The 26,647-nt window shown below is 43.1% G+C and overlaps 1 protein-coding gene across 1 annotated transcript in view; it reads left to right on the forward strand.

Annotated features, from left to right (window-relative positions):
* The first annotated feature begins 8,596 nt into the window (after nucleotides 1-8,596).
* CACNA1I (calcium voltage-gated channel subunit alpha1 I) overlaps nucleotides 8,597-26,647 on the forward strand; it is a 148,407-nt gene continuing 130,356 nt past the window's right edge. The window contains exons 1-2 of the mRNA XM_074221080.1: nucleotides 8,597-8,689; nucleotides 9,919-10,052. Of these exons, the coding sequence (XP_074077181.1) occupies nucleotides 8,597-8,689; nucleotides 9,919-10,052 (227 nt within the window). The remainder of the gene's footprint in view (nucleotides 8,690-9,918; nucleotides 10,053-26,647) is intronic.

Genomic DNA, 26,647 nt, shown 5'->3' on the forward strand with positions numbered 1-26,647 from the left:
GGGATTAAGCGACTTGCCCAAGGCCACATAGCTAGGTAATTATTAAGTGTCTTTGGTCAGATTTAAACTCAGGTTCTCCTGACTCCAGGGCTGGTGCTCTATCCACTCTGCCACCTAGATACCCCTGTTTCAGTCATATTTAATCCTTTGTGACCCCATTTTTAGCTTTCTTGTCAAAAACACTGGAGTGGTTTGCCATTTTCTTTTCCAGATCATTTTACAGATGAGGAAATGGAGACAAACAGGGTAAAGTGACTTTCTCCAGGGTCACAACTAGGAAGTATTTGAGTTTGGATTTGAACTTGTGAAGAGGAGTCTTCTTGACTCCAGGCCTTGACACTATCCACTGTGGTGCCGTTTAACTGTCCTAGGGTTTGAGAGATCCATGATCTATCTATATAGAGATGTCCAGCAGGCAGAAGACTGGGAAGAAAAGTTTTGGTCTTAATTTCACAAAATCTGTATTCTAAGCTCTACTCAGACATTTCTGCCGCCTGCTATTAAATCCCCTGATATCTCTGGGCCTCAGTTTCCTCATCTTCAATGGGGATTGTGAGAAAAGCCTTTTGTCACAGTAAAACACTTCAAAAATGTGAATTCTTATCAAAGTCACCATCTTTATTAATATAACCCCAGTTGTCTTGAATTAGTTGGTTCTATTAGTGTTATCCAACTGGAAGAAAACAGGGTGGAGTCCAAGTGGGTGGGTGAACTCTGGCACCAGCCAGGGCAGATGTTCATATCTCCAGGTCAGCTGAGTGCTTCATTGGTGGCTCTCTGCAGCTGTGATTGGTCGTTTCATCGAACAGAACTCCTAAGACTTCCAGAGTTGTTCGTTACCATATTATTGTCTTTGTAGAAATTGTTCTGCTTCTGCTCATTTCTCTCTATATCAGTTCATACATGTCTTCCCATGTTTCTCTGCCACTGTCCCTTTCATAATTCCTTGTGAGCATCAGTATTCCATTATATTCACCTTCTGTATTTTGATTCATAGTTATTCAATAGCTGGGCAACCCATGTTGCTTTATTTTCTTTGACACATGAAAGAGAACAGCAAGACTGGAACCCAGGCCTTCTTGACTCTCGGGCCAGTTCTTTATGCTCTTCTCATGTACTTTCCTTTCAAAGGCACGGCCCACATGTTTCTAGAAGGTTGAGTCCTCTTTAGCCTTATAGATCATAAGATTTAGCTCTAGAAGGGACCCTCAAGGTCATCTTGTCCCATTCTCTTGTTGTACAGATGAGGAAACCAAAATTTTAAAATGGGGGTGACAAACAATGAGTAGTAAAATCACGATTTGAACCCAGTATCCTGGAAAGGCTCTCAGGAAACTGGATGAGGGGAACTCCTATAAATGCAGTACTCTTTCCAGGCACCCCAGAACCAATCTCTCATCCAGATTTCCTCAACCTTTAGGACCCTGTTTCAGGTACACTTCTTCTAAGAAGCTCCCTCTTATCCACTGGTCCCCAGGCCTCTTTCTCTAGCATTTAGAACTCCTCAGGACTGACTGTCTATCCCACTAATGGGGCCCTGGTGGGATCCACTGCTTGCTTGTTGTGAACTGTGATCTATTTAAAAAACCTTTTAACATGAGTGTGTCCTGTCTTCCCTTTCCATCAACAACTTAAGAAAATAGAGCCACATCTGCTTTGGTTTCTGCCTCCCTATCCTTAGTATCTAGAGCAGAGGTAGACAAAAATACTCTCACCAAAAATATGGAGGCAAAATAAACATGTAGGGTATAGCACAGTGCATGTTTTTTGAAAGGCTCAGGGAAGGGAAGCTGAGGAAAATAACAGACATCTTTTGGGAACATCCCTTTGAAGGGGGGGATATCAGAGGTGGCCTCAACCTGAAGTGTTGTTTCTTCTGAGATGTCTGCAAAAGTCCTTCTCTCTTTTTCCAAAAGCCCAGCCTTTGGGTTTCTTTTGTTGGTTGTTGTCCTGGTGCCACCAACACTTTCCAGTTCTGTTTATTAGATCCCAGGACGGGTTGGGGATGTCATCTCCCTACTCTTTCTCTATGTGTTCTCTTGGAAGCCTCCCAGATGTGACATGTCTTCCTTCTTGCTCCAAGATTGCATTAGTCCAAATTACTCTCAGGGCTGTGAGGAAATCTTATCTCTCCCTTGAATGTACAAATCCTAGAGTGCCAGCCGTTTTCAGACTTCTGTTCCACATAAGTAGGTTGGGTAGGAGGTGGCAGAACTGTACACGATGTCTTCCCATCTTCTTGGGGGTTGATTCTGCTCTTTGCTCTGATCAGTGGGTGATCTGCCCATCCAAAGACAGTTGATTCTGAAATGACTCCCAAGCTGGTCATGAGAGAGAAGAGAGGAACAGAGAAGGAAGAGAGGGGAAAGGATGAATAGAAAAAAGGAAAACAGAGGAGAAAGGGAAGGAAAGGCAAAAGAGAGAGAAGGCAGAGGAGAGAAAAAGGACAAGAGAAGAGAGGAGGAGAGATAGAGGAGAAGAAAGGGATACAGAGACTTATAGAGAGGAAAAAAGAGGGAGACAGAAACAGAGACAGAGGTAGAGAGACAGAGAGAGACAGAAACAGAGAGAAGAGACAGAGGAGGGAATGAGAGGGGGAGAGGGAGAGGGAGGGGGAAAGGAGGTAGGAAGGAGAAAGTTCATTTGTAATTAGAATGTTTGAACTTCAGAGAAGTTAATTAATAATGAAACTAGAGTCTGCCTGATGCAGATTCTGCAAAGGGCTTTGGCAGCTTTCAAAATTAATCACTGGCTTGTGACTAGTTGGGAGGGAGGAAAAAGGCTGAAGGGGAAGGGACAGAATGAAGGAGGAGTAGATTATGGGGGTGTAGGAGTTAATCCAAGAAGCAGGGAAGAAATCTGAAGGCAGAGAGCTATGATTCCTTGGGAGGGCATCACCATGATGACTAGGGCCCACTATGCCTGGGGGTAGGGTTGTGTGGATGAGAGCAGGAGGTTCAGGGACCCCAGCAAGAAATTCCAGATTGATGGACCTTTAAAACACAAGGGGAGGACTTTGTCTCAGGTGGCCAACATCAAATCCCAAACTAATAAACCCTAAGGTTTGAGAGGGGCTTTGAAGATGATCTTTCCCAGTTCAATTGACTTCACTTGCCCCACCTGTGTTTCAGTCAAAGGAGTCTGTGGGATGTTTGTGAATTCAACTTGCCATCTCCCACCAGTGCTCCTCCAGTGCCTGGACTGTGCCCTTAGACCACCTCCAGCCCTTAACCCTGAGTTCTAATGCCACCCCCTCCCAGACTCTCTCTAGTTTCTAATGTATTCTCCCTTCTCAAATTAGTCCATCAGCTCTAATGGTGATCCATTGAACCACCAGTAGAATGGAAATGGGTATATAGTGGAATTTCTTGAATTCATCTCCCTTTCCTTTTCTCCTTCCTCCCTTCTTCCTTTTCTTCCCTCTAGCTCTAAACTTCAGAAACCTGGGCTCACATTGGTCCAAGCTCTGCCACTAACTAGCAATGTGATCTTGGGCAAATCCCTTTTTTTTTTTTTCTCTTGGGGCCTCAGTTTTTGCCTCTGTAAAGGGCAATTAATAATACTTCCCCAACCACCAAACTCAAGGAAGTATTTTTCAGACCTCATAATGAGCAGCTGTTATTAGGATGTATATCAAGATGGGGAGAGGAACAAGGGCTGGGCCTGGGCCTCTCAGAGGAGTAAACTCCATTTACCAATGCAGATTGGCACCTTTTAAAAATTTACAATGAGTTATCTGGGGTACTGAGAACTGTTGTGTCTTGCCCAGACAGCACAGGGCAGAGGCTTAGACCTGTATTTGTGTCTTTTGCCTTCCATGGCGCCATGTTGTATGTGAAGGACTTGAGACATGTGAGTGACAGAAATGAAAAATCTCTCCTCTTAATGTCTTCCGATGATGGTAATTGGGGTACAAGCAGAAATCATTGAGTGGTATTGTGGAAATCAGATTGGAATAGGTATCAAAAGGCCTGAGTTATTGTCCCAGTTCTGTCACTGGCTTACCCTGTGATCTTGGGTAAGAGATTTCCCATCTCTGAGCCTTAATTTCCTAATCTGTAAAATGGGGTAGAAAATGCTTTCTAAGATCTATTCTATTTCTAAACTGAGAACCAATGAGAACAAATGGGCATGAGATCGTCATGAGTTAAGAGACTATAAGATCTTTCTGGAAACCTTGAAGTCAGATGTGATATCCCCCAGAGAACAGAGAAATCAGCAATTTGGAGTCAAAGTCATGTAAGGACTTCCTCCCAGCCCAGGGAAGAGGCCCTTCCCATGAGGCACCTCTGACCAGGGGGGCATCCAGCTGCAGGCTTGCCTGTTTTTTCCTCTGCAGGATGAGGGCATCGGCCTTTGGTGGCCTCTGATGTCCCTCTCCTCCCTGACCCTCAGTGTCTTAAGCCCGTTCCCAGCTCTAAATCCTAGGTGACTAAGGTGGCCTCCCTGCCTGGCAGTCAGACCCATTCTTATGGACAGCTTGCATTGCTGAGAAATTACTTCTGCGTCATCCCCAGAGCTCTGAATCCTAGAACGCCAGAGCAGGGAGGAACCTTAAGCTTTGGACAATAGAATGTCAGAGCTGGTGAGAAGGCCTTAGACCATGTTGTGCCTCCATGAGAGTTGAGTGGGCAAGTTTGGGGGATCCAGGAGCCAGGAACACTATCTCTGGAGTTAGAGCTTTTATTGTTCAGTGGTTGTCTCTCTGTGGTCCCATTTGGAGGTTTCTTGCCAGAGGTACTGGACTGGTTTGCCATTTTCTTCTCTAGCTCATTTTACAGATGAGAAAACTGAGGCAATCAAGATAAAGTGACTTGCCCAGGGTCACATAGCTAGGAAGTATCTGAGACTGGATTTGAACTCAAGAAAATGAGTCTTCCTGACTCCAGGGCTGGTGCTCTGTACAGTACGGTGCCCCCAAGCTAGAGTACCTGTGTTCAAATCCCATTCCATATGTTCACTAGCTGTGTTGTCTTAGGCAAGTGATTTATCCTCTCCAGTCCAATTTATCCCTTCGTTTCCTCATCTACAAAAGGAAAAGTTTGGACTCTCTGACCATAGATGTACTTTTCCATTTGGATTTCCTTATTTTAGAACTAACAAATGACCTGGCATCCAGGGGAATGGGTCCATCCTGGCTCGGCCACTGTCCCCCTGACCTTACATGCTGCCCTCTCCCCTCTTCCTTTGGACTCTGAGGCATCTTTATGCTACTACTCCAGGAAGTCTTCCCTGATGCCTTTGGTTAACACCAACTTCCCTGTTTCTCCATTGTGCTTGTTATTACTGTTGATTGTATTTATCTCCTTGATCTCTTTTCCCACCACGAAGGTAGAGCCTCAATCTAAGCTAAACTGTATTTCTTCCCTGGTACATCTATGCAGCAGGTGCTTAATAAATGATTGCAGATTGATTTAATTGATTTAGTCCTCCATGTGAGAAGACCTTGGGGGTAAAGGGAGAGCTTCTTTGGTCAATCACTGGTAGCAATAGCTATCCTATTTCAGCTAAGCCAAGGTCTTCTCACCCAGCAGGATGGAATCAAGCCCAGTCTAGTCCAAAGAAGGCTTTTGGCAAAGTTAATGCAGTAGTCTTCCCTGCGTAATAAAGGGAAATGTTTATATCGTGTTTCATTAGCTCCTGGCTGTGGAACAATATTGAAGCGAATAGTGTCCAGCATTGGTTGGGGGGGGGGGGAGATAGTGTTTAGGGAAAACAGGGAAAGATAGTGATTGCCTGAGGCTGGCAGCTATCTGGACTGTGGGAGGCAGACCTGGATAGAGATCAGGCCAGCCACGGCTGCCTCCCCGCCCCCCCTCCACACACTCGGTGCTCATGACCCAGCTAGTCAGACCAGGTTTGTTCAGATTGACCCTCACTCATCTCTGTTCTGTTCCTGTGGCCCTAGGCTTGTGATTAACAGGCACTGGCCTGTGGTGCCTTTGGTGATGCTCTCAAACCAGGCAGAGACAGAGAAATGAAGGAGGGGTGGGGAGGCTGGAATAGAGAGGTTCCAGGTTAGATGGGAGGAAACCAAAGGATGGAGAGAGACTGAGGCAGGGAGGACGCAAGACAGAGATCAGCACAGAGGAATATAGGGACTGAGATACAGAGAGAGAGAGAGAGAGAGAGAGAGAGAGAGAGAATGAGAATGAGAATGAATGAGAATCCTGGGGAAAGATTCAGAGATACCAAGAGACACAGAGATAGGGAGCAAAAAAAGAGACCCAAAGAGAGGCGCAAACTCTGGTCCAACTCCCATAGATTATAGATTCTCCTCTGTAAACTGAGGTCCAGAGAGGGAGAAATGACTTGCCTAAAGTGACAGTTGGGATAGAACTGAGCATCCGACATAGCTCCGACATCAAATAGATCTAAGAGTTAGAAAGGCACTATCTAGTCTAATGGTTCATTTTGTAAATGGGGAAAATGGAATCCAGAAAAGAACCTGTGTAGTTTGCTCAATATCTGAAGACAATGATCACATTCCAGTAATAACAGGAACTTACTGACAACTGCTTTTCAATTCCATTACCTCCTTTGACCCTCAATCACTCCCATGAGGTAGGCATCATCCACACCATTTGTTGACATCATCTCTACCACTTATCTACATCATCACCACCATTTTATAGATGAGAAAACCAGGGCTTAGAAAAAGAAAGTGATCCAGCCAAGTCACACAACTTGCGAAATGGTAGAAACAATATTTAGAATTAGACTTTTTCTCTCCCGAAGCAGAGATGTCTTCATTCTACCCCAATGCCTTCCTTTGCTGTCTCTTCTCCAAGGCTGGGGACCCTCAGTTTCCTCAAGCTACCTTGGTATGAAATTGTTTCTATATCTTAGGTTCATGCAATAATAGAGTGGAAGGGACCCCAGAGGCAGGAAGTAAGGCTAAGAATTCAGCCAATGCTCTTGAATTTGGGTCTCCCTTTCATTTCTCTTGTTGCCATCTCTCTTACTGAATCCGATGCTCCTGGTGAGGTCTGACCAGGATAGTTGTCCTTCCAAAGCAAAATGTGGAAGCAAATGGAGGCTTGGAGGATTCCTGAGGTCCTCTGGTCAGGGCTCCCTCAAGAGTACAGTCAATGATCCTGGAATGTTAGAGCTGGCAAGGACCACAACAAAAGACTCTTACATGTTGAGTTTATCTACATTTTACCATTGAGGAAGCAGCCAACTCTAATGCATGTAGCAAGTTAGAGGAGAAACTGAAAGCTCAGAGACCCTGAAAACTAAGTCATTGGTATTCCCTCCCAAGTGGCCTCTACCACATTGCCCTTGAACAAATACATGTGGATGGAGGAAGATGGATGGAAATCACTAGTACTGTGGATTTTTAAACTGGGTATGCTGAGGGATGAGTACTGAGGCATTAGCTCAGATCAGTGTAGTGCGAAGAGCCAGAGGTCCTATTTCAAGTCTCACTTTTATAATGGGAAGACTTCTGAAGTCAGGGAGTCTTAGATTCAAATCCTGTCTCTATGACCATATTTTGGATTTTAGCTTCTTTATCTGTAAAACAAGGGGGTTTGGGCTTAGTTAGCCTTGATGGCCCTTCCCGACTTGAAATCTATATTTACTACTGTGGTAGCTAGTTGGCTCAGTGGATAGAATGCTGGACCTGTGGTTAAGAGGGTTTGATTTCAAACCTGGCCTCACAAACTAACTAGCTGTATGACCTTGGGTAAGTCATTTCACCCTGTTTGCCTCTGTAAAAATGAGCTGGAGAAGGAAATGGAAAACCACTGCAGTATCTCTGCCAAGAAAACCATAAATGGGGCCATGAAGAATGGAACATAACTGAAATGATCAGACAGCAATACTTCTGCTGTATGACATGGGGCATGAGTTGGGGTCCTTTCTGAAATTCCCTTTCCCCATTTGTAAAGTGAGGGGGTTGGATTAGATGATCCCTAAAGCCTTGCTATCCTTTAGAGCTGATGATCTCATGAGTTAAAAAGCCTTTTCCATTGCTATTTTCTTCTCATTAGTTATTTGAAATGTTTTCATATAATCATTTATAATTTGTAGTTCTTTTGAAAAGCATTCATATCCTATGACAATTTCTATATTAGAGAATGGCTCCATGTCACATGTATTTATATCAACTCCCTGCATTTCTTGAATAGTGAAATTTGATGCAAAGCTTTTTTTTTCCCCCAACATTTTTCTGATTCTATCTGCTTTGATTCTGTTCTTGGAAAGGTCTTTAATTACATCTAATTAAAAGTGTCTCCCTTGTCTTTTAGGATCAACTTTATCACTTATTTTCCAGCATTATGAAAAGTGTCTGTGTTTGTTCTCCTCTAATTTTTATGATATAACTTTTTATCTTTCAGTCATATCACCATGTGGAGTTCATTTTAGTATATGATGGAAGATGCTTGTCTAATTCTAATTTCTGCCCAATTGTATTCCAGTTTCAGTGGTCCTGATCCTAGGGAGTAGACTGCTTAGACTAGGGATGGGATGGGGGGGGACTCCTAAGCCCTGGGCCTGAGGGAAAAAACTGTCATGTCCAAGGGTCCATTCCATCTGTGTCTTCCTTGACATTGATCCCTCTTCCTGCACTTGGTTTGAGTGTGTCAGCATGCTGGTGATTCTCCTCAACTGTGTTACCCTGGGGATGTACCAGCCGTGTGAGGACATGGACTGTCTGTCTGAGCGCTGCAAGATCCTGCAGGTAAAGTTGGCCTCCTGGGCCCCCTTGACCACTGGATGCTGGTCCAGAGAACCAGAGGAGATCAGGGACAGTAGGGGAGGCTGGGGTGGGGGACAAGTCCACTTCCTTATCACCCACTTACATTTAAAGAACTCTAAATCTGTGCTTAAGGGAAGCTAGTGGTGAAGTGACCTGGAGTCTGGAATCCCTGAATTCAAATCTGACCTCAGAAATTTCCTAGCTGTGTGACTCTGGGCAAGTCACTTCACCCTGATTGACTCAGTTTCCTCCTCTGTAAAATAAACTGGAAAAGAAAATGGCAAACCACTGTAGTATCTTAGCCAAGAAAACTCCAAATAGGGTCCTGAAGCATTGGATATGACTGAAAATGACTGAGCAACAACAAGAAACCTGTACTAGGTGGGAGGTCAGAAGGAAGAGGAAGATTAAGGCTTAAGAAACCTATCTCCTCCCTAGCAGTATACAAATTATTCAATTCAGTTCAACAGCTCTTAAGTACACAGACCTGTGCTGGGTGCTGGAATAGTATAATAGATAATAGAATCTTAGATCCAGAGATGGAAGGGACTTAGAGGTCATCTCATTTTACGGTTGAGGAAACTGAGACCCAGAGCGGTTAAGTAATTTGCTCGAGGTCATTCAGGTAGAATCACAGGATCAGCAATTTTGGTCTGTAAGGGACTTCAGAGACTACCTTCTCACTTTATAGTTGAGAAATTGAGGTCCTGGACAGTTAAGTGACTTACTCAGGGTCACATAGATAGAATTATAGGTTCTTTAGTCTTTAAGGGGCTTCAGAGGCCATCTAATCTAACTTCCCCTTCCCCAAGCACTTCAGGATCCTATGGGTGGTTTCTGGGCATATGCTAAGATGAGAAGTAACTAGGCAGAATGCCAATGTAGTTGAGAATGCAGGACCCTCTGAGCCAGGCCCAATGAGCACTGTGCAGAATGAGCAGGGAAGGGAGGCAGGAGATTTTTCAGCACCGGGCTAAAGCATGGACCCCAGCCAGACTGACCACAGCCCCTCAGAGACCTGTAATCAGTGATTGCTGTCTTCCCATTAGTGAGGAAAGTTCAGGACAGGACCTTAAGCTGACAGAGGGCTGTTGTGGTCAGCTTTGGCTCCCACTGGCCTCCATTCTCCATCTCCTGAGCTGAGGTTGCTCTGATATTCAATCCTGATTGTGTCCTGCTTGTCTCCTCCCTCTCACCCTTCACCTCTGCAGGTGTTTGATGACTTCATCTTTATCTTCTTTGCCATGGAGATGGTGCTGAAGATGGTGGCCCTGGGGATCTTCGGCAGGAAGTGTTACCTGGGGGACACCTGGAATCGACTGGATTTCTTCATTGTGATGGCTGGGTAGGTCATAAAGCTGCTGGTCCCCCTGCCTGGACAGAGATGGTGTCTGGGTCTTGGAAGGGGAAGAAAGGCCAAGCTAGGATGGGCTTGTTGATTAATTGGTCTTTAACCTTTCTTGTCAACTATGGAATGGTCAGAGACCAGTGAGGAAAGTAAATCTATGAACATCTGGTTCTCTCTGTGTGGCAGTGTGGAGGGGGCAGTAGAGCTCACCAAGCATTAATTAGTTCCCAAAAAATGGTCCTTTAAGTATTATAAGGGCAGTTGTTGCTATAAAAATGCTCTAAGTGAGAAATGAACCAAGCAATGTTACAGAGGGATTTGGTTACCAGGTCTCAGTTGTGTTATTGTGAGATCCTACAGATCCTGTCCCAAGGGCATCTATTCACCCCATTCAAAGAATGCTTTGAAAGTCCAGTCTATTCCAAGTATGGTATGTAAGAGGAAGGAAAGAGTAGATAACATTCTTATGAAAATAGATGTAAGTTGGGGAAGCTAATTAGGGCAGCAATCTTGGAGTCAGGAGGACCTGAGTTCAAATTTGACCTCAGACACACTTACTAGTTGGGTGATCCTGGCCAAGTAACTTAGTCCTGATGAGAGAGGGAGAGGGAGAGAGGAGGGAGAGAGGGACAGAGGGAGAGAGAGAGAGAGAGGAGACAAAGAGGAGAGAGAGTGAGAGTGAGTGAGAGAGAGAGACAGAGAGAAGAGAAGAGAAGAGAAGAGAAGAGAAGAGAAGAGAAGAGAAGAGAAGAGGAGAGAAGAGGAGAGGAGAGGAGAGGAGAGGAGAGGAGAGGAGAGGAGAGGAGAGGAGAGGAGAGGAGAGGAGAGGAGAGGAGAGTCTTAGGAGAGTCTTAGTGGACCACATATTAAGTATGAGTGTTGATCACATAGAAAATCTGATGAATGAATTTGATCTTAGGCTCTATTAAGAGAAGCAAAAGTTCAGAATGATGGAGCTGAGAGCCCTATTCTTCTCATTGTCATCCCACATCTTGAGGACTTGAGTCCATTCCTAATAATCTATTTGAGGAAGGACATGGACAGACTTTAGAGTATATAAAGGCAGCAGACTAGAAATGACACCCCTGACATTCTGTTTGAATATGTCAGTCTATAGAGAAGTGAAAACCCAGCATAGATCTGAGCTGTCTTCAAGCCCTTGAAGGATGGTTACATGGGGGAGATGTTAGCCTTGTTCTTCTTGGGCCTGGAAGGCAGAGCCAGACATTTGGGTGAAGTTTCCTTACACTCAGCTATCCCCAAGTCAACCAACTATCTCATTAAGTGGTGAACTCTCCATCACTTGGTGAGGGGTCTTCAAGTAGTTGTCAGAGACTTCATAGAGAAGATCCCAATTCAAATTCTGGTCCTGTAGTATGGGATCCTAGATCCTGAGCTGGAAAAGATGTCTATGGTCTTCGAGTGCTTTTACAGATGAGGAAACTGAGGCTCGAGGAGGGAAAGTGACCTGCCTATGATCATTCAAGTAGTAGGTGACGGAGTGAAGGAATGTGACACCCAACATCCCTCCCCGCTCCAAGATTCTGGCAGTGAAATGCAGAAGGTTTACAATTTGGTATTGTCAAAATACCCGTGACTTCTTTTGATTTATTCTAGATGAAAAGTTACAAATAAAAGGGTTTGGAATCAAGAAAACAGAGTTAAAATGTTGTCCCTTTATTGTCTGTGTGACCTTGGGCTTGTCACTTACCTTCTCTCTCAGTCTCTATTCATTCATATGAGAGATAGCAAAAATATAATTAGCACTCTCTTTTCCGAAGGACAGTTGTAAGGAAAGCAAATATACTCAAGAGTTATAGAAATGTGATTTTTTATTTTCTAGTGACAGCCAGAGCCCTATCCTTCTGTGCTTCCTGTGGACTCACAGAATGTCTGTCACAGCTGGGAGATAATCCAGTTCGACACTAGGACGATGGTTGAGCTAAGTTTGAGCAGAGGGCACGTGTTCAAAGTCAAACTGAGCGAAGCAGCCGATTCTGAGACAAGTGACTTTTTGACGGTGGGTTCATGCAGTCGCCCACAGGTAGGCCAGTCAAAAGCTCAGTTGTAGCATTATTAGGTCATTGATCCAGTTTCTGAGAGGCACGAGGTATTCTATGTAAGTGAAACTCCACAATACCCAAAGTTTCCAGTGGAAAAAAAAAACAGTTAAAATTTTAACCATGTCTTCTAGAAATAGTTTAAAAATATTTATTCACTTCCCTGTCTTAATAGCCAGATAATCCAGAACATCAACTTTAAACCTTTTCTTGAGGATTCAGAGTTATCCCTCTGACTGTCCATGGTTATGCTGCGGAACTTAATAGAGTGACTCTTCACAGGCTATTTGCGCTATTGACAGCACAGCTGTATCCGAGTTATTGACCAGCACAGCTGTACAGGTCTTTGTACACCCGTTTGTGGCCGCACTGAATGGCTCCTGCCTGCTGGGTGTTTGTTATTGTTGAGGTTTCTTCTGTCTCCTCCTCAGCCATCAGCTGTCAGTGCTTGCTGCCCTGGATAGGACTGTTTTAAGCAGGCTGCCTCCATTGTAAGTTAGGGACTGAAGGTTGCTAAAGGAAACCAAAGAATTAAGCGTGTTACATTTTATCCAGAAAAGATTCTGCCCCTCTCTGATGGAGAAATGTACATGGGCTTTGTACATCCATTTTCCTGATCATTCAGATATCTTTGTTGTTTTTTAACTAAAATAAAACACACTTGAATGGGACCTTAAAAATAAGGTTGTATAGTCCAGTCATTTTACTTATGGTAAACTGAGGCAAAGTCAACCAGCAAGCTTTTTTTAGAGTGCTCACTTGGTCTAAGGCATTTTTAAATATTAGGGGTTCAAAGAAAGGCAAAATCCCTCAGGGAGCTCCCAGATTAATGGGAGGAATTAATAGGGCAATGCAGAAGAAATGAAGTGTAGATGGAAGGGAACCTTTGAAGAGGAGGATAACAGGTTGAAGGTTGGCAATGGAAGGCCTCCTGTAGAAGGTAGGATTTGATCTGGGCCTTAAAGGAAGGGGGAGGGGTGGACTAAGAGGTAGAAATGAGGAAGAAATTCTTTCAAGGCTTGGGAGAGAGTGCAGAGACAGAGGTGGTGTAAGGAGCAAAGTGTTCAGAGACTGGAATGATGGGATGGACCTGAAAGGCTAGGGCTGTCTGTTTGAGGTAAGAGGGAGCCACTGGAATTTACTGGAGGGAGGGGAGTCACTTCAATGTAGGAAAATCACTGGCCTCTGGGGTCATCATGGCTGGGGTCAGGAAACCCCAAGTTCAAATTCAGCCTCAGAAACATGCTAGCTGTCTGGTCAAGTCTCTTAATTTCTGTTTTATTCAGTTTTCTCAACTATAAAATGGGGATAGTAGCATCTACCTCGTGTAGTTGTTGTAAGCATCAACCAAAATAATATTTGTTTAATATTGCTTAGCACAGTGTCTGGTACATAGAAGGATTTGTATTTTTATTCCCTTTTTCTTTCCCTTATTTCCATTAATCCCCCTTCTGTACTCTGATCCCACTAAAATGGACTGCTTCCCAACTGCATGCCTTTCCACTGTCTGGAACACCAGCCCTCTTCCCTTCCACTTCATAGTGTCTCTCTCTTCCTTTGAAAAGCAATTTATGTATCACTACCTACAGAGTGCCTGCCCTGCCTGCCCAGAATCCCCCAAATTACTATGCCTCATTGACAACTTTATATTACAATCCTGTTCATTTATTTGGTCCACAGTGTTCATTCTTATTCTCTCTCTCTCTCTCTCTCTCTCTCTCTCTCTCTCTCAGCCTCTTTCTGTTTCTCTCTGCCTCAGTATGTCTCTTTCTCTGTTTCTCTCTGTCTCTTTTTGTATTTGACTGTTTCTTTATCATTCTGTATCTGTTTCTGTTTCTCTCTGTCTCTCTCTGTCACTCTCTTTGTCTGTCTGTCTCTTTGACTTTATCTGACTCTGTTTTTATCTTTATCTCTCCTTTTCTCTGTCTCTGTGTGTTTTTATCTAACTCTGTCTCTCTGATGGTCTCAGTCTATCTCTGTTCTCTCTATCTTTGTGTCTGACTCTCTGTCTCTGTCTCTCTCTCTCCCCATCTGTTTCTCTCTATCTCTGTCTGTCTCTCTGTCTCACCTCCTTGAAGGGCACTACTTGTTTTGTTGGTTGGCCCCATGAATGGCTAAGCTGAGATTGAGAAAGTTCCCTCTTGTTCTAACATGTGCCCTTGAAAGGTCCTGAGTATGCCCTATACAGTGATGGTTGGCAGAAGCCGGTCTCCTGGGCAGATGATTTATTTATAAGAAACACTCATTGATGATTTTACCTTCCTCTGAAAGTCTGCCTTGAATGCCTGCTGGGTACCTGGCACTGTCTCGCCAGGCCTTCGAAGAAAAGAAAAGCATCTTATTTCATCATTAGTCATAAACATAGAATGTCAAAGTGGGAAGGACTTCAGCCATCACCTAGTTCTACTCTTTCCTTTTGCAGAGAGGAAAGGAAAGTACAGTCCATCTGCCCCAACACTGAATCAGAAAACTATGAGTTGACCTTCTTGTTTTTGGTGGGGAAACTGAGGGCTAGAAGGGTATCTCATGATATTATGGCTTGGTTCCCAAAAAATAAAATTGGGAGAAGATTGACTTCTAGATGAATATGTGGATATATTACTATCTTTACAAACTTAGTCTAGATTTTGTTGTTATTATTATTTTGTTTTTTATTTTTTAAAAAATTATTTTATTTCCCCATTTTCATGTTTTCCTCCAATTACATGCAAAAACAAGTTTCAACAGTCACTTCCAAAACTTTGACTTCCAAATTCTCTTCCTTCCTCCCACCTCACTCTTCCTCATTGAGAAAGCAAGTCACTTGATATAGGTAAAAATGTGTAGTCATGAAAAACATTATCATAATAATCATTTTGTAAAAATAAACATAACCTCCCCTCCCCCCAAAAAGAGAGAAACCTCAAGAAAAAGAAACCAAAAAAAGCATGCTTCACTCTGTATTCAGAAATCATCAGCTCTGTCTTTGGGATGGATAGTATTCTTTATCATAAGTCCTTCAGAGTTCTTCTGGGTCACAGTATTGCTAGAAGAGGGAGGTTATTCATAGATGATCATCCTGCAATCGCTATTCTTTTGTATACAGTAAATTTCCCATTGCATCTGCTTATCTAAGTTTTTTACTTAGAATATCCTGATCATTTCTTTTAACAGAATAGCATTTCATCTTAATCCCATACCACAATTTGGTCAGCCATTCCCCACCTGAAGGTCATGCCCTCAATCTCTAGTTCCTTCCTACCAGAAAAGAGCTGCTAGAAATATCCTTATACATGGAGGTCCTTTTCCTTCTGGTTTTTCATCTCTTCTGTACTATAGACCTGGTAGAGGCACTGCTAGGTCAAATGACAGGATGATTTTATAGCTCTTTGGGCATGGTATCAAATTGTTCTACAGAATGATTGAATCCTTTCACAACTCCTCCAACAGTGCATTAATGTCTCATTTTTCCTGCATCCCCTCCAACATTTGTCATTTTCTCTTTTTATCCTATTAGCCAATCCAATAAGTATAAGGTTGCACCTTAGAATTGTTTCAACTGGAATTTCTCCTGTCAATAGTGAGTTAGGACATTAAAAACGATTTAAATAGGTAACATTGACAACCTCATTTGAAAACCGTTCATATTGTTTGATCCTTTATCAATTGGGGAATGGCTCTTATTTTTTTTTATAAATTTGACTCAGTTCTCCATATTTGAGAAATTAGGTCTTTATCATAGAAATTTCTTTCAATATTTTTTCTCATTATTGCTATTGCTAACTGTATTTTTCTCTATCCTATTCCCCCATCCCCATTTATTCTATTATCTCTCTCCTTTCATCCAGTCCCTCCTCAAAAGTGTTTTGCTTCTGAATATTTTCACTCATGATCTCTCCCTTCTATCAACTCCCCCCAATCCCCTTTCTCCCCATCCCTTTCCTCTTCTAATTTCCTTAAGGGAAAGATAGATTTCTATACCCAATTGAGTAAGTATGTTATTCCCTCTCTGAGCCATTTATGATGAGAGTAAGGCTCACTTACACACTCTCACCTCCCCCCCCTTTCCACTCCAGCGCAAAAACTTTTTCTTGCCTCCTTTTTGTGAAATAACTTACCCCCATTCTACCTTCCCTTTCCTTTCTCTTGGTACATTACTCTTTCATCCATTAAACTCCATATCTTTAATATATTATCCCTTCAAATTCAATTCTTACCTGTGCCTTGTCTATATGTGTTCCTTCTAACTGCCCTAATAGATGAGAAAGCTCATGTGAGTTATCAGTATCATCTTCCTATGCAGGAATATAAGCATTCAACATCAAGTCTCTCTTTTTTTTAAAGGGTTTTGCAAGGCAAATGGGGCAATGGCTTGCCCAAGGCCACACAGCTAGGTAATAAGTGTCTGAGGCCAGATTTGAACCCAGGTACTCCTTACTCCAGGGCCGACACTTTATCCAGGGTGCCGCCTAGCCGCCCCAACATCAGGTCTCTTATGATTTGCCTTTCCTGGTTACCTGGTTTATGCTTCACTTATTTGAAGGTCATATTTTCTGTTCAGCTCTGGTCATTCCATCAGGAAAGTTCGAAAGTCCCCTATTTCATTGAATGTCCATCTTTCCCCCTGAAAGAGTATGTTCAGTTTTGCTGAGTAGTTGATTCTTGGTTGTAATTCAAGCTCTTTTGCCTTCTGGAAATTGTATTCTAAGCCCTACAATCCTTCAGTATAGAAGCTGTTAACTATTATGCTATCCCATGGCTCCATAATATTTGAATTGTTTCTTTCTGGTCACTTGCAATATTTTCTTCTGAACTTGAGAGCTCTGAAATTTGGCTATAATATTTCTGGCAAATTTCATTTTGGGATCTCCTCAGGAGGTGATCAGTAGATTCTTTCAATTTCTGTTTTACCCTCTGCTTCTATAATAGAAGTTTCCCTTGATAATTTCTTCAAAAATAATGCCTAAGTTCTTTTTTTTGATCATGGTTTTCAGGTAATGCAGTGATTTTAAAATTATTTCTCCTGAATCTATTTTCCAGTCAGTTGTTTTTTGGAGGAGACATTTCACATTTTCTTCTAGTTTTTCATTTTTTATTTTGCTTTTGTTTTATAGTTTCTTGATTTCTCACAAAGTCAGCAGCTTCCCTTTGCTCCATTCTATATCTTAATGAGTTATTTTCTTCAATGAGCTTTTGTAACTCTCTTTTTATTTGGCCAATTCTGCTTTTTAACATAGTTTTCTCCTTTTTTTGATTTTTGTACCTCTTTTCCATTTTGTTTTTCCATTTGGTTTTTAAGATGTTATTTTATTCAATATTTTTTGTATCTCCTTCACCAAACTGCTAACTCAATTTTCATGATTTCCTCATATCTCTCATTTCTCTTCCAAATTTTTCCTCTACTTCTCTTACTTGATTTTCAAAATCTTTTTTGAGCTCTTCCATAGCCTGAGCCCAATTCATATTTTTCTTGGAGGCTTTGGATGTAGAAGCTTGACTTTGTTATCTTCTGTGTGTATTTTGATCTTCATATGATCATAGCAACTATAATCAGATTTTTCTTCTTCTGTTGCTTATTTAAAATGAAAGGGAGGGAGTGTAGTGTAGTAGACTGGGTTTGGAACCTGAGGACCTGACACTCCCATTTGACCTTCATTGGTTAGGTCACTTTTCTCTGGGTTTCATCTTTTTTGTGTGTATGAGATGATGGTGGTTGAATTCTATAGGCTCCTAAGGTTTCTTCTCATACCAAATCCCCTCACCCAAGAGCCCATGACAAGTTACAGATAAATTTTCAAAGAAGCAAGCCTTGTGATTACTGGGTTCTTTGAGATCCTATCCCTTCAGGAGCTGCTCCAGTGATAAATCCCAACTCGTGTCACCTAGTCCAGAAAGCCCCCTCTGGTTACTTCTTCCAGGAAGCCTTCCTTGATCCCTTCAGCTGGTAACAACATCTGACTCCCACACTTGAATCCCCCCCCCCCCCCATTTTCTCTATGGAGAGATGTCATATCTAAATCTCCTCTATCTCTAGTGCTTGTCTCTGTCTCCTGCCTGTTCCCAGTGTGCAGAATTCAGTTGAATTTTGAACTGAGAACCTCTGCTTTATCACTTATCTGTGTGGTAAGCCTAGGTAAGGCACTTAATTCCTCTGTGACTGTTTCCTCATCTGTAAAATGGGAAAATTTTGTTATTTTTGATTCTCCACAAACCCCAGGTAGCAGATATGTCACCCATTATCACCCATAGTTATCTAGCTCATGGAGTCACATTCAGATTAAACTGGGGGCCACTAAACCACACATCAGGATTCCTGATGGTCCCATATTAACTCAGAAAACCTCACATTAATATGCTCTATAGTTTATTAGATTTCATTTGTTTTGCTAAACATTTCTCAATTACATTTTAATCTGATTCAGCTGAAGGGGCATGTTTGATACCTCTAATCTAGCCTATTGTTTCCCCCCCTTCATTAGAAGCTTTTCATTGACCAACCATCCATTCATACACCTCAGCTTGTTTAGTAATTGTTCCTAGGCAGAGCTGACATTGCCCAAGTGTGGAGACACCACATTGTGGGAAGGACTTCACCTTGACTGAGCATTTATTGGATGCCCTTCATGGGAGTCTTCCTACCTTTGCCTGAGATTGACCTCAGGATTCCTGAAAGGACTGAAGCTGGAGAAAATGACAAGATATCAATTTGTTTACAAAAGTAATGGTGATCACTGCTGCTCATGTAGCATCTGGTGCTTTCCATCTAGCATTTCATTTCTCATAATATGGGAGGGAAGCAAGACAGTTCCATTTTATAGATGGGGAAATTGAGGCTTAGGGAGGTGAAATGTCTGGTCAAAGGACACCCAGGGGGAGGTCATTTGATTCATAGGATCATAGAATCATGAATTTCGAGTTGAAAGAGACCTCAGAGGCCATATCTGAGGTCCATGGAGCCTAAATGACTTGCTCAATGGCTAATGTCAGAGGAGGGAATGTATTCCAGGTGATCTGACCTCCAATTCCTATATTTCTCATTCTTCTTCTTCTGCTTGTCTTTCCCTTTGACACCAAGGCTTTCTTACCAAGTCCCTGGGTGCCTAGAGCCTTTACCCATTGGAGAGCAGGCCTGCTGCATCAGCAGTTCTAAATTGACTGAACCACCTGGCACAGAAACTATTCTGGGGCTAATGAGTTAGTTGAATATGACAGGCATAGCATCCATGAAGAAAATTTGTACTGAGAAGCTGAGAGGTTTTGGGAGTCTGATTGTGGGGGACCAGGAGGACTGACAGGAAGACTGGCAGGAGGGTAGAAAGGAGAGACCTAAAGCTCCAAGATAAGCAGTGACTTGTCCAAGGTCACACAGCTGGTAAGGAGGAGAGGTCCAAATCCAATGCTCTTTGTACCCATCTCAGCTGTTCAGAGAAGCCAGTTTAGAGGCCCTTGTGAAATGTTTTAGGTATAAAAGTGATTGTTCTCATCATTTTGTTCTTTTCTTGATGGAGCACAGAGCACAGAGTAGGCACAGGCAAGGGAAGAGCCTGGCAACTGGGACCTAGAAATGAACTGGAAGTTTCAGTGAGAAAGGGAATTTCCAACTGCCTCTTTGCCATAATGTTGCCCAGTGTCTGAGGAAAGCTGACAGACACTACACAAGTGTCTGTTGGCCAAGACCCCAACCCGGTTCCCTGTGCCTCTAAACTTGGGGTCCCTTTGTCCTCTCTAGCTACTGCTTTCTCCTCTTCATCCCAGTTCCCTTGTGTTCAGCAGACTCTCTGGTCCTTGCTCTTTCCATCCAAGAGCATTAATCTCCCAGCTCCCCTTATCTACTTCCCCTTCCTGTTTTCACTCTAATCTCTCCTCCCCCTTGCTCCCCCTCCCTTCCCCACTCACACCTGGCATGCCACAAGGGCTTCCAGGATTCTCCTCATTTCGTGGTCAATGTGCTGTTTCCTGGGCAACAGGAACTGATGATTTCCAGAATGCTTTTTTCTCTTTCCTGTCAGCTTTGCCCAACCCCCAAGCACCCTCCTCCCCCAATCCATAGATGCCCTGGATCTTAGAGTTGGAGGGCCCTATTGAGTCCATCCAATATAACCTCCTGCCCCATTCAAGAACATTAGCTGTAACATCTCTGACTGCCTCCACTTAAATTCTCTGGGTGAGGGAAAACTCATCTACTCACAAAGTAGTCTTTCTCTATAGGACAAACTTGCTTTTTAGAAATTTGCTTCTTTTAGGGAATTTAAATCCATCTTGCTCCAAATTTCTCCCATTGCTACTTTGCACTTGCTTATCCCTTCCTCCTCACTCCACCCCCGCCCCATATCTGCCTGCTTGGAATTCTTGGTTTCCTTTAAAGCTCAGCTCAGGCTCCATCTCCTGCAGGATGCTTTTTCTCATTGTCCCTCCTCCCCAGATGTTAGTGCCTCCACATAAATTACCTTGCATTTACTTTTTATGTATAAACATATTTCTCTCCATCTATCCATTTGATTCATCCATCTATCCACCCATCTGTCTATCTATCCATCTATCCATTTGTGCATCCATCTATTCATCTACCCACCTATCAGTGCATCTATCTATGCATCCATTCATCCTTTCATTCATCCATTCATCCATCTTTCCATCCATCTAGTCATCCATTCATCCATCCATCTCTGTAAATTGAGGAGGACCCCATCTTTCCTATTCCTGCCTTTGGCCCACTTGCATACTTCAGATCTCTACACATCACTTTCTTCATTTATTACATGGAGATAACAGTTTTTGCACTCTCTTTCTCACAGAATTGTGAAGAAAGTACCAATAGAAACTGGGAACCTAACCGACTTCCTTCCCAGCCTCCTCTCATCAGCCATTTTGATGGGGGCAGGGGAGAAGGACCATAGAATAAGAGCTAGTAGGGGCCTTAAGAGCCAAACACTACAATCCTCTCATTTTACAGAAAGGGAAACTGAACAGAGAGAGAAGAATGCCCTTTAGCTAGTAAAGGCAAAGCTGGAATTTGAACTCAGGCCCACTGCCTCCAATCTTGGGCCAGCTTCATCCACGGCAGCCCTCTGCCCATTCAGAGTTTCTTATCCAGCAGTTTCCTGTTATAACAGACTGATCAGAAGCCTTGCTTGGGGACCGAGGATCCCAGGGATGGTTCTTTGTCGTTCCTGTCCTTTCTTGACTTCCTTGGTTGGTCCAGCACCATGGAGGGAGGACAGTGCCCTCAGCACCCTTTCATCAGGTGGTTCCTTGACCAAGAGCACTAGATGTTTGGACTGATGTCTACAGACTCAATGAGCCAGCAGGCTTTTTGAGGGCCAGATGCACCAGTCTCCGTGCTTGGAGCTGGAGAAGTAAAGGCAAATCCCAAAGGGCCCCGTTCTCTTCTATCTCTCAGGGGAGATATATCCAGGCATATGTATATACATTGAAGTATGAACTGAATAAAGAAATGTAAATGCAGTGCACTTTGGGGGAAAAGGGTGCTAACAGTGGAGGTGGATGGGCAGGTGAGGTTTTAAGGCAGAAGGCAGAAGGCAGCAGGTGACCTGAGTTGTGAGGGATACCCCAAGGTGGAGGGGAGGAAGGGAAGCCTTCCAGATATGGGGCAAAGATCAGGAGGTGGAAGAGAGGAATAGAAGGAATCCATCTTGACTGGACCACAGATTATAGGCAGGAGAGTAATGTGTAATGAGGTTGGAAAAGGGCTGTCAAGGGCTTTAAAATTCAGATTCAGGAGTTTATATTTTATTTGAGTAATAGGGAGCCACTGGAGGTTTTTGAGCAGGGGAGCGCAATAGTCAAATGGGTACAGAAGGAAAATCATTTTGGTGCTTGGCAGCTGAATGATCTTGCACGAATCACAACCTCAGGAGGGGACAGTGATATGGGGAAGACTGTGCTGGCTAATGGAGTTTGGATCCTCAGGCCCAACATTCTATCATCTGTAAAATTGCATTATTTGGGGTTGCACTTCATGGCCTCTGAGATCAGCTCCAGCTCTAAATAATTAAAAACAGCAACAACAACAACACATGTTTGTAGAGCTCTAAGTTCTTTATGTAATATTATTCCATTTAATCCAAGCACCAAGATTATTTATCCCTAATTTACACAGTGGAAGCAACTGAGACAGAGACTAAGTGATTTTTCCAGACGCCAACACATAGTGACTGGATTTGAACTCAGGTCTTTCTGACTTGAGACCCAGCTCTCTATCTTCTATGCCACCAAGATTCCTATACATATGATTGTCTCATTCTTTCTTTGAACTCTGGATCCCTCATTGGCGACTTGGGGTCATATCCCTTGCACCATCTTCTCTACAGGAAAGTTGGGAGGATCTAGTGACATCCAGTACAGAAGTGCTTGGTAACCAGGAAGTTGTTGTTCAGTCTTTTTCAGTTGTGTTTGACTCTTCACGACCCTGTATAGATTTTTTTTTTGGCAAATATACTGGATTATCTTCCATCTTCAGCTCATTTTACAAATGAGGAAACTGAGACAAACAGGGTTCAATGACTTAACCAAGGTCACAAAGCTAATGAGAACTCACAAAGATGAGTTTCCAGGTCTTGTCCTTTAAATACATTTTAATAATTTGAAATATCTCTGGTCCTATTCAAGTGGGCCTATCCCTTCACTGATAAAGATTTCAACCTCTCTCAGACTTTGTGAATCATCTTCTTCACAACTGATTGGGCTGCAGAAAGTCTTGACCTGATGGTCAACCTCAGGGAGACAACTCTAAGATTTCTGTTCCTGACAGCAGATACCCAATCAGTCACTAGGCCTCTTCTGAAGTCTGCCCAAGCTTGAGATCAGCTGGCACACAGTCCCTCTGAGTCTGGGTCACCTCCATGCTATGCTGAGGTAGGTCCAAGCATGGGCAATAAACGTCAACTATTATTAATCCTGAGATTTATTCTAAATTGGAAATATACTTTTCTAAAGTGACTAGCTACAGGCCATTTCCCCCTTGCCCCAAGTCCTAAAATAAAGCTTCTTTTAAAAGCTTTCATAAATCAACATGGGTCTAACATTAATGGAATCCCCTCCCCCAGGAATGAACTTAATACTTCTGAGAAAGAACAATTAAATGACTGAATGGAAATAATGTAGGCCCAAATTCTGGCTCTTACACTTCTTAGGTGTGTGACATTGGACAATGACTTCACTTCTCTGAAAAACCCTGCCATGAAGGGCTAATGGAATGATTAGATAGGATGAGGGAAGGAGATCTCATTGCAAACTGTGAAGTGCTATCCCTAGATAAATGGCTATTGCTGTCATTTGAGGAGGCTTGTCCAAGGTACCAGTGTACTAGTAAATCCCCCTGTGTCCCCAAGCTTGGTGGTGGTGACCAGACCTTGTATGGTGTAATAACAGGTCTCTGGAGCAGTGTCAAAGCAGGTGGTTTTCAGTGGATTCTAATTCCTTCCACCCTCCCTCCTGTTCTTCCTCATGAGATTAGTCTGCATATCTGAATGCCTCTTCAGGGACAGCTCCATTGGAATGGGGGAGTCCAGGGACTGAAGGATCAGTGAGGAAGCACTTAGTGAGCACCCCCTCTCATTGCAGGCTTGACGGTAGGCACAGAAATGGAGCCGGCTCTACTCTTCAGCAACTTCCAAGCACAGCTACATCAATACAATTACACACCAAGCAGTTAATTACAAGGTAGTTTTTTTGGGGGGGGCACTAGCAGTTGGTGGGAGGGAATGAGGGAAGGCTTCTCAGAACATTGTTTTTAAATTCATATAATGAAATACATAAGATAAAAAAGAAACAACTATATTAAAATATTGTTATCAAAGTGTTAAAAAAAAAGAACCTAGTTCACAGAACCCAGGAAGAGAGAGGAGAGGGCCTTAGATGGCATCTTAAGTCACACCCACCATTAGGGGCCATGATCTGGATGATGAGCCAGGAAAGGAGACTGAAAAGGAGCAATCAGATCAGGAAGGAGAGAGCCCAGATTCAGATCACAAATAGCCAGAGTAAAGAGAACAGCCAGAAAGAGAGGGCCAATGATATTTAGTGCAGGAGACAGGAGGACTCATGAAGGATGGCATATTATGCCACATCAATGGTAACCTTGGTAAAGTTAGTTTCAGTTGAATGATGAGGTTGGAAGCCAGAGTGTAAACGGTTGATGGGTGAGAAGAATAAATGAAGGCAGTGTGTAGAGAGACAACTTTTTTACAAGGAGTTTGGCTGAGAAAGGGGAAAGATACAAAATGATTGTTTGAGGGATTGGTGGAGTTTAGGAAAGGTTGGGTTTTTTTTCTTTTTTGGTTTTCGCAGGGCAATGGGATTAAATGACTTGCCCAAGGCCACACAGCTAGTAATTATTAAGTGTCTGTGGTCAGATTTGAACTCAGGTCCTCCTGACTCCAGGGCCAGTGCTCTATCCACTGTGCCACCTAGCTGCCCTGTAAAGGTTTTTAAGGATGGAGGAGACAGTTATGTTTGAAGGCAATAGGGAAAGAAATGATAGATAGAGATTGATGATTTCATGAGGGGAATGATTGATGATGGTGACTGGGGATGGAATCAGTGTTACATTTGGATTTATCCTTGCAAGGACAAAGATCTCCTCTCTGTTGGAGATTGGGAAAAGGTGAAAAAAAAAGGGTCCAGTCATGTTTCGGGGGTTCTGAAGTGAAGAAAATGGGAGAAGATGGAATTACTATTGAATGGCCCCAATTTTATCTGTTAAGCAAGAGGTGAGGTTCTCAGCTGAGGGAAGGAGGGTATGGAAGTGTGGGTAATTTGAAGAGGTAAGAGAAGATCTGGAATAACTTCTGTAGGGAATGAGCTAGGAAATTAGAGAGGAATAAAAGAACTGCCTTGCTGCAGTGAGGACCCACCTGAAGTTAGAGAACAAGAATTTGTAATATGCTCAGTCAATGTAGTTGTGAGATTTCTTTCCCTTAGAGCAGGTTGGGAGTAGGAGGAGAGGAAGGAGATGTTGGGAGGAATCCAAAGCTGAAGTATAACAGCAGATGAATAGAGAGAGGACGAGGGGGCAAGGGAGAGTAGAGGAGAACATTGAAGATGAAGGGAGGAAAGAGAAGGTAGAGTAAGAGTAATGGCTGGAGAAAGTACTGAGGGATGGGGGTACTGGAAGATTAGGAGGGGTGAAGGATAGGGAGAGATAGAGTGATGGGAAGTTATGGCCTAATGTCTAATTAAGGAAATCCACCATTTGTGGTAATGATGAGATTGTGTGTGTGTGTGTGTGTGTGTGTGTATGTGTGTGTGTGTGCTGGGGGTGTAGGAGTGGAGTGAAAAAACAAGATCTAGGATTTATGACTACCAGACTTTGGCAAGGTAGGGAATTTAGGGGAGTTCCCAGTATTAATGCAGGAGTTGGGAAGGAGAAAATAGGGAGCCAGGTGCCATATTACTGCCATATTACTTGAGAAAGGCTAGAGAATCACTCAAAGGTCATCCAGTAAACATTGCTATGATGTAGATTGGGTGGGAAATTTCAGTCTCGTGCCAATCAAAGAGGGATGTGACTGGTGAATTGTTTCAGCTCTGGAGTTCTGAGCTGCAGTAGAGTTAGTCAACCAGATGACTACACCAAGTCTGGTGCCTATCACTCTATTCTTTCTCTAGTCAGATACCACTGTGGTAAGACCCCCTCCTACCCATGTCCCAAAGTAAAGGGGCAGGGAGAGGCTTTGCCCAGACTACCTGTCTCAGTCATTTGGGCTGACTCTAGGCAGAGATTTGCCCCACAGACCCTGATCTCTCCTTTGAACTTGTCATACCATTCTTCTGGGTCAGGATAGAAATAGGCTTAGCCCTACAGCAAGCTCTTCCAGTGAGTTATATCTGCTTTTTTTCTGATCTGGATCTCCCCATCTAGACAGGGCTAGAAATGTTTCTTTAGGGACCATCATCTTCTCGGTTTCTGGTTTGGGCTGATTGGTTCCTCTAAAAGCAGCCTATTAATTCCTCCCCACTTCAGCAGGGCTCACTCTGTCAGTGCCAGACTTGGGATAGTCAACCCATTGACTAGCTCAGTGCTCCTGAACTCAAGCAATCCGTCAGCCTCACTCTCTTCTGTGGCAGAGATAATAGGCACACACCATGATAATTCTGGCACAAGAGGAGAGAAACAGGCTAGTTTAGTCAAAGAGATAGACTGAAAAGTCCCAGGTGCCAAAGGTTCTTCCTTTTGGGAGAGTGAGGGAGTTATTAATAGAAACAGAAGAAATAAATCAATATCAACACATTCTACCCCCCAGTGGCCTGAAACTACCAAACTGAGCTATGGAATTAGATCCAATGTGAGCTATGCTCTTTCAGCAATGATCCATGCAGCCCCTGACCCTAAGTAAAGATATACTTGCAAGATTATGGAGAACAAAAGCTTTTATCTAAAGCAGAGGTTCTTAACCTGAGGTCTGGGAACTTATTTTTTTTTTGATAACTATTTCCCATTGTAATTCTATGTACTTTATTTGATGCATTTAAAAACAATTGTGAGAAGGGGTCCATGGGCTTCAGCAGCCCACCACAAGGGCCCAGGGATGC

The sequence above is a fragment of the Macrotis lagotis genome, chromosome 2 (assembly GCF_037893015.1).
Source record: "Macrotis lagotis isolate mMagLag1 chromosome 2, bilby.v1.9.chrom.fasta, whole genome shotgun sequence".
Classification (NCBI taxonomy): Eukaryota; Metazoa; Chordata; class Mammalia; order Peramelemorphia; family Peramelidae; genus Macrotis; species Macrotis lagotis.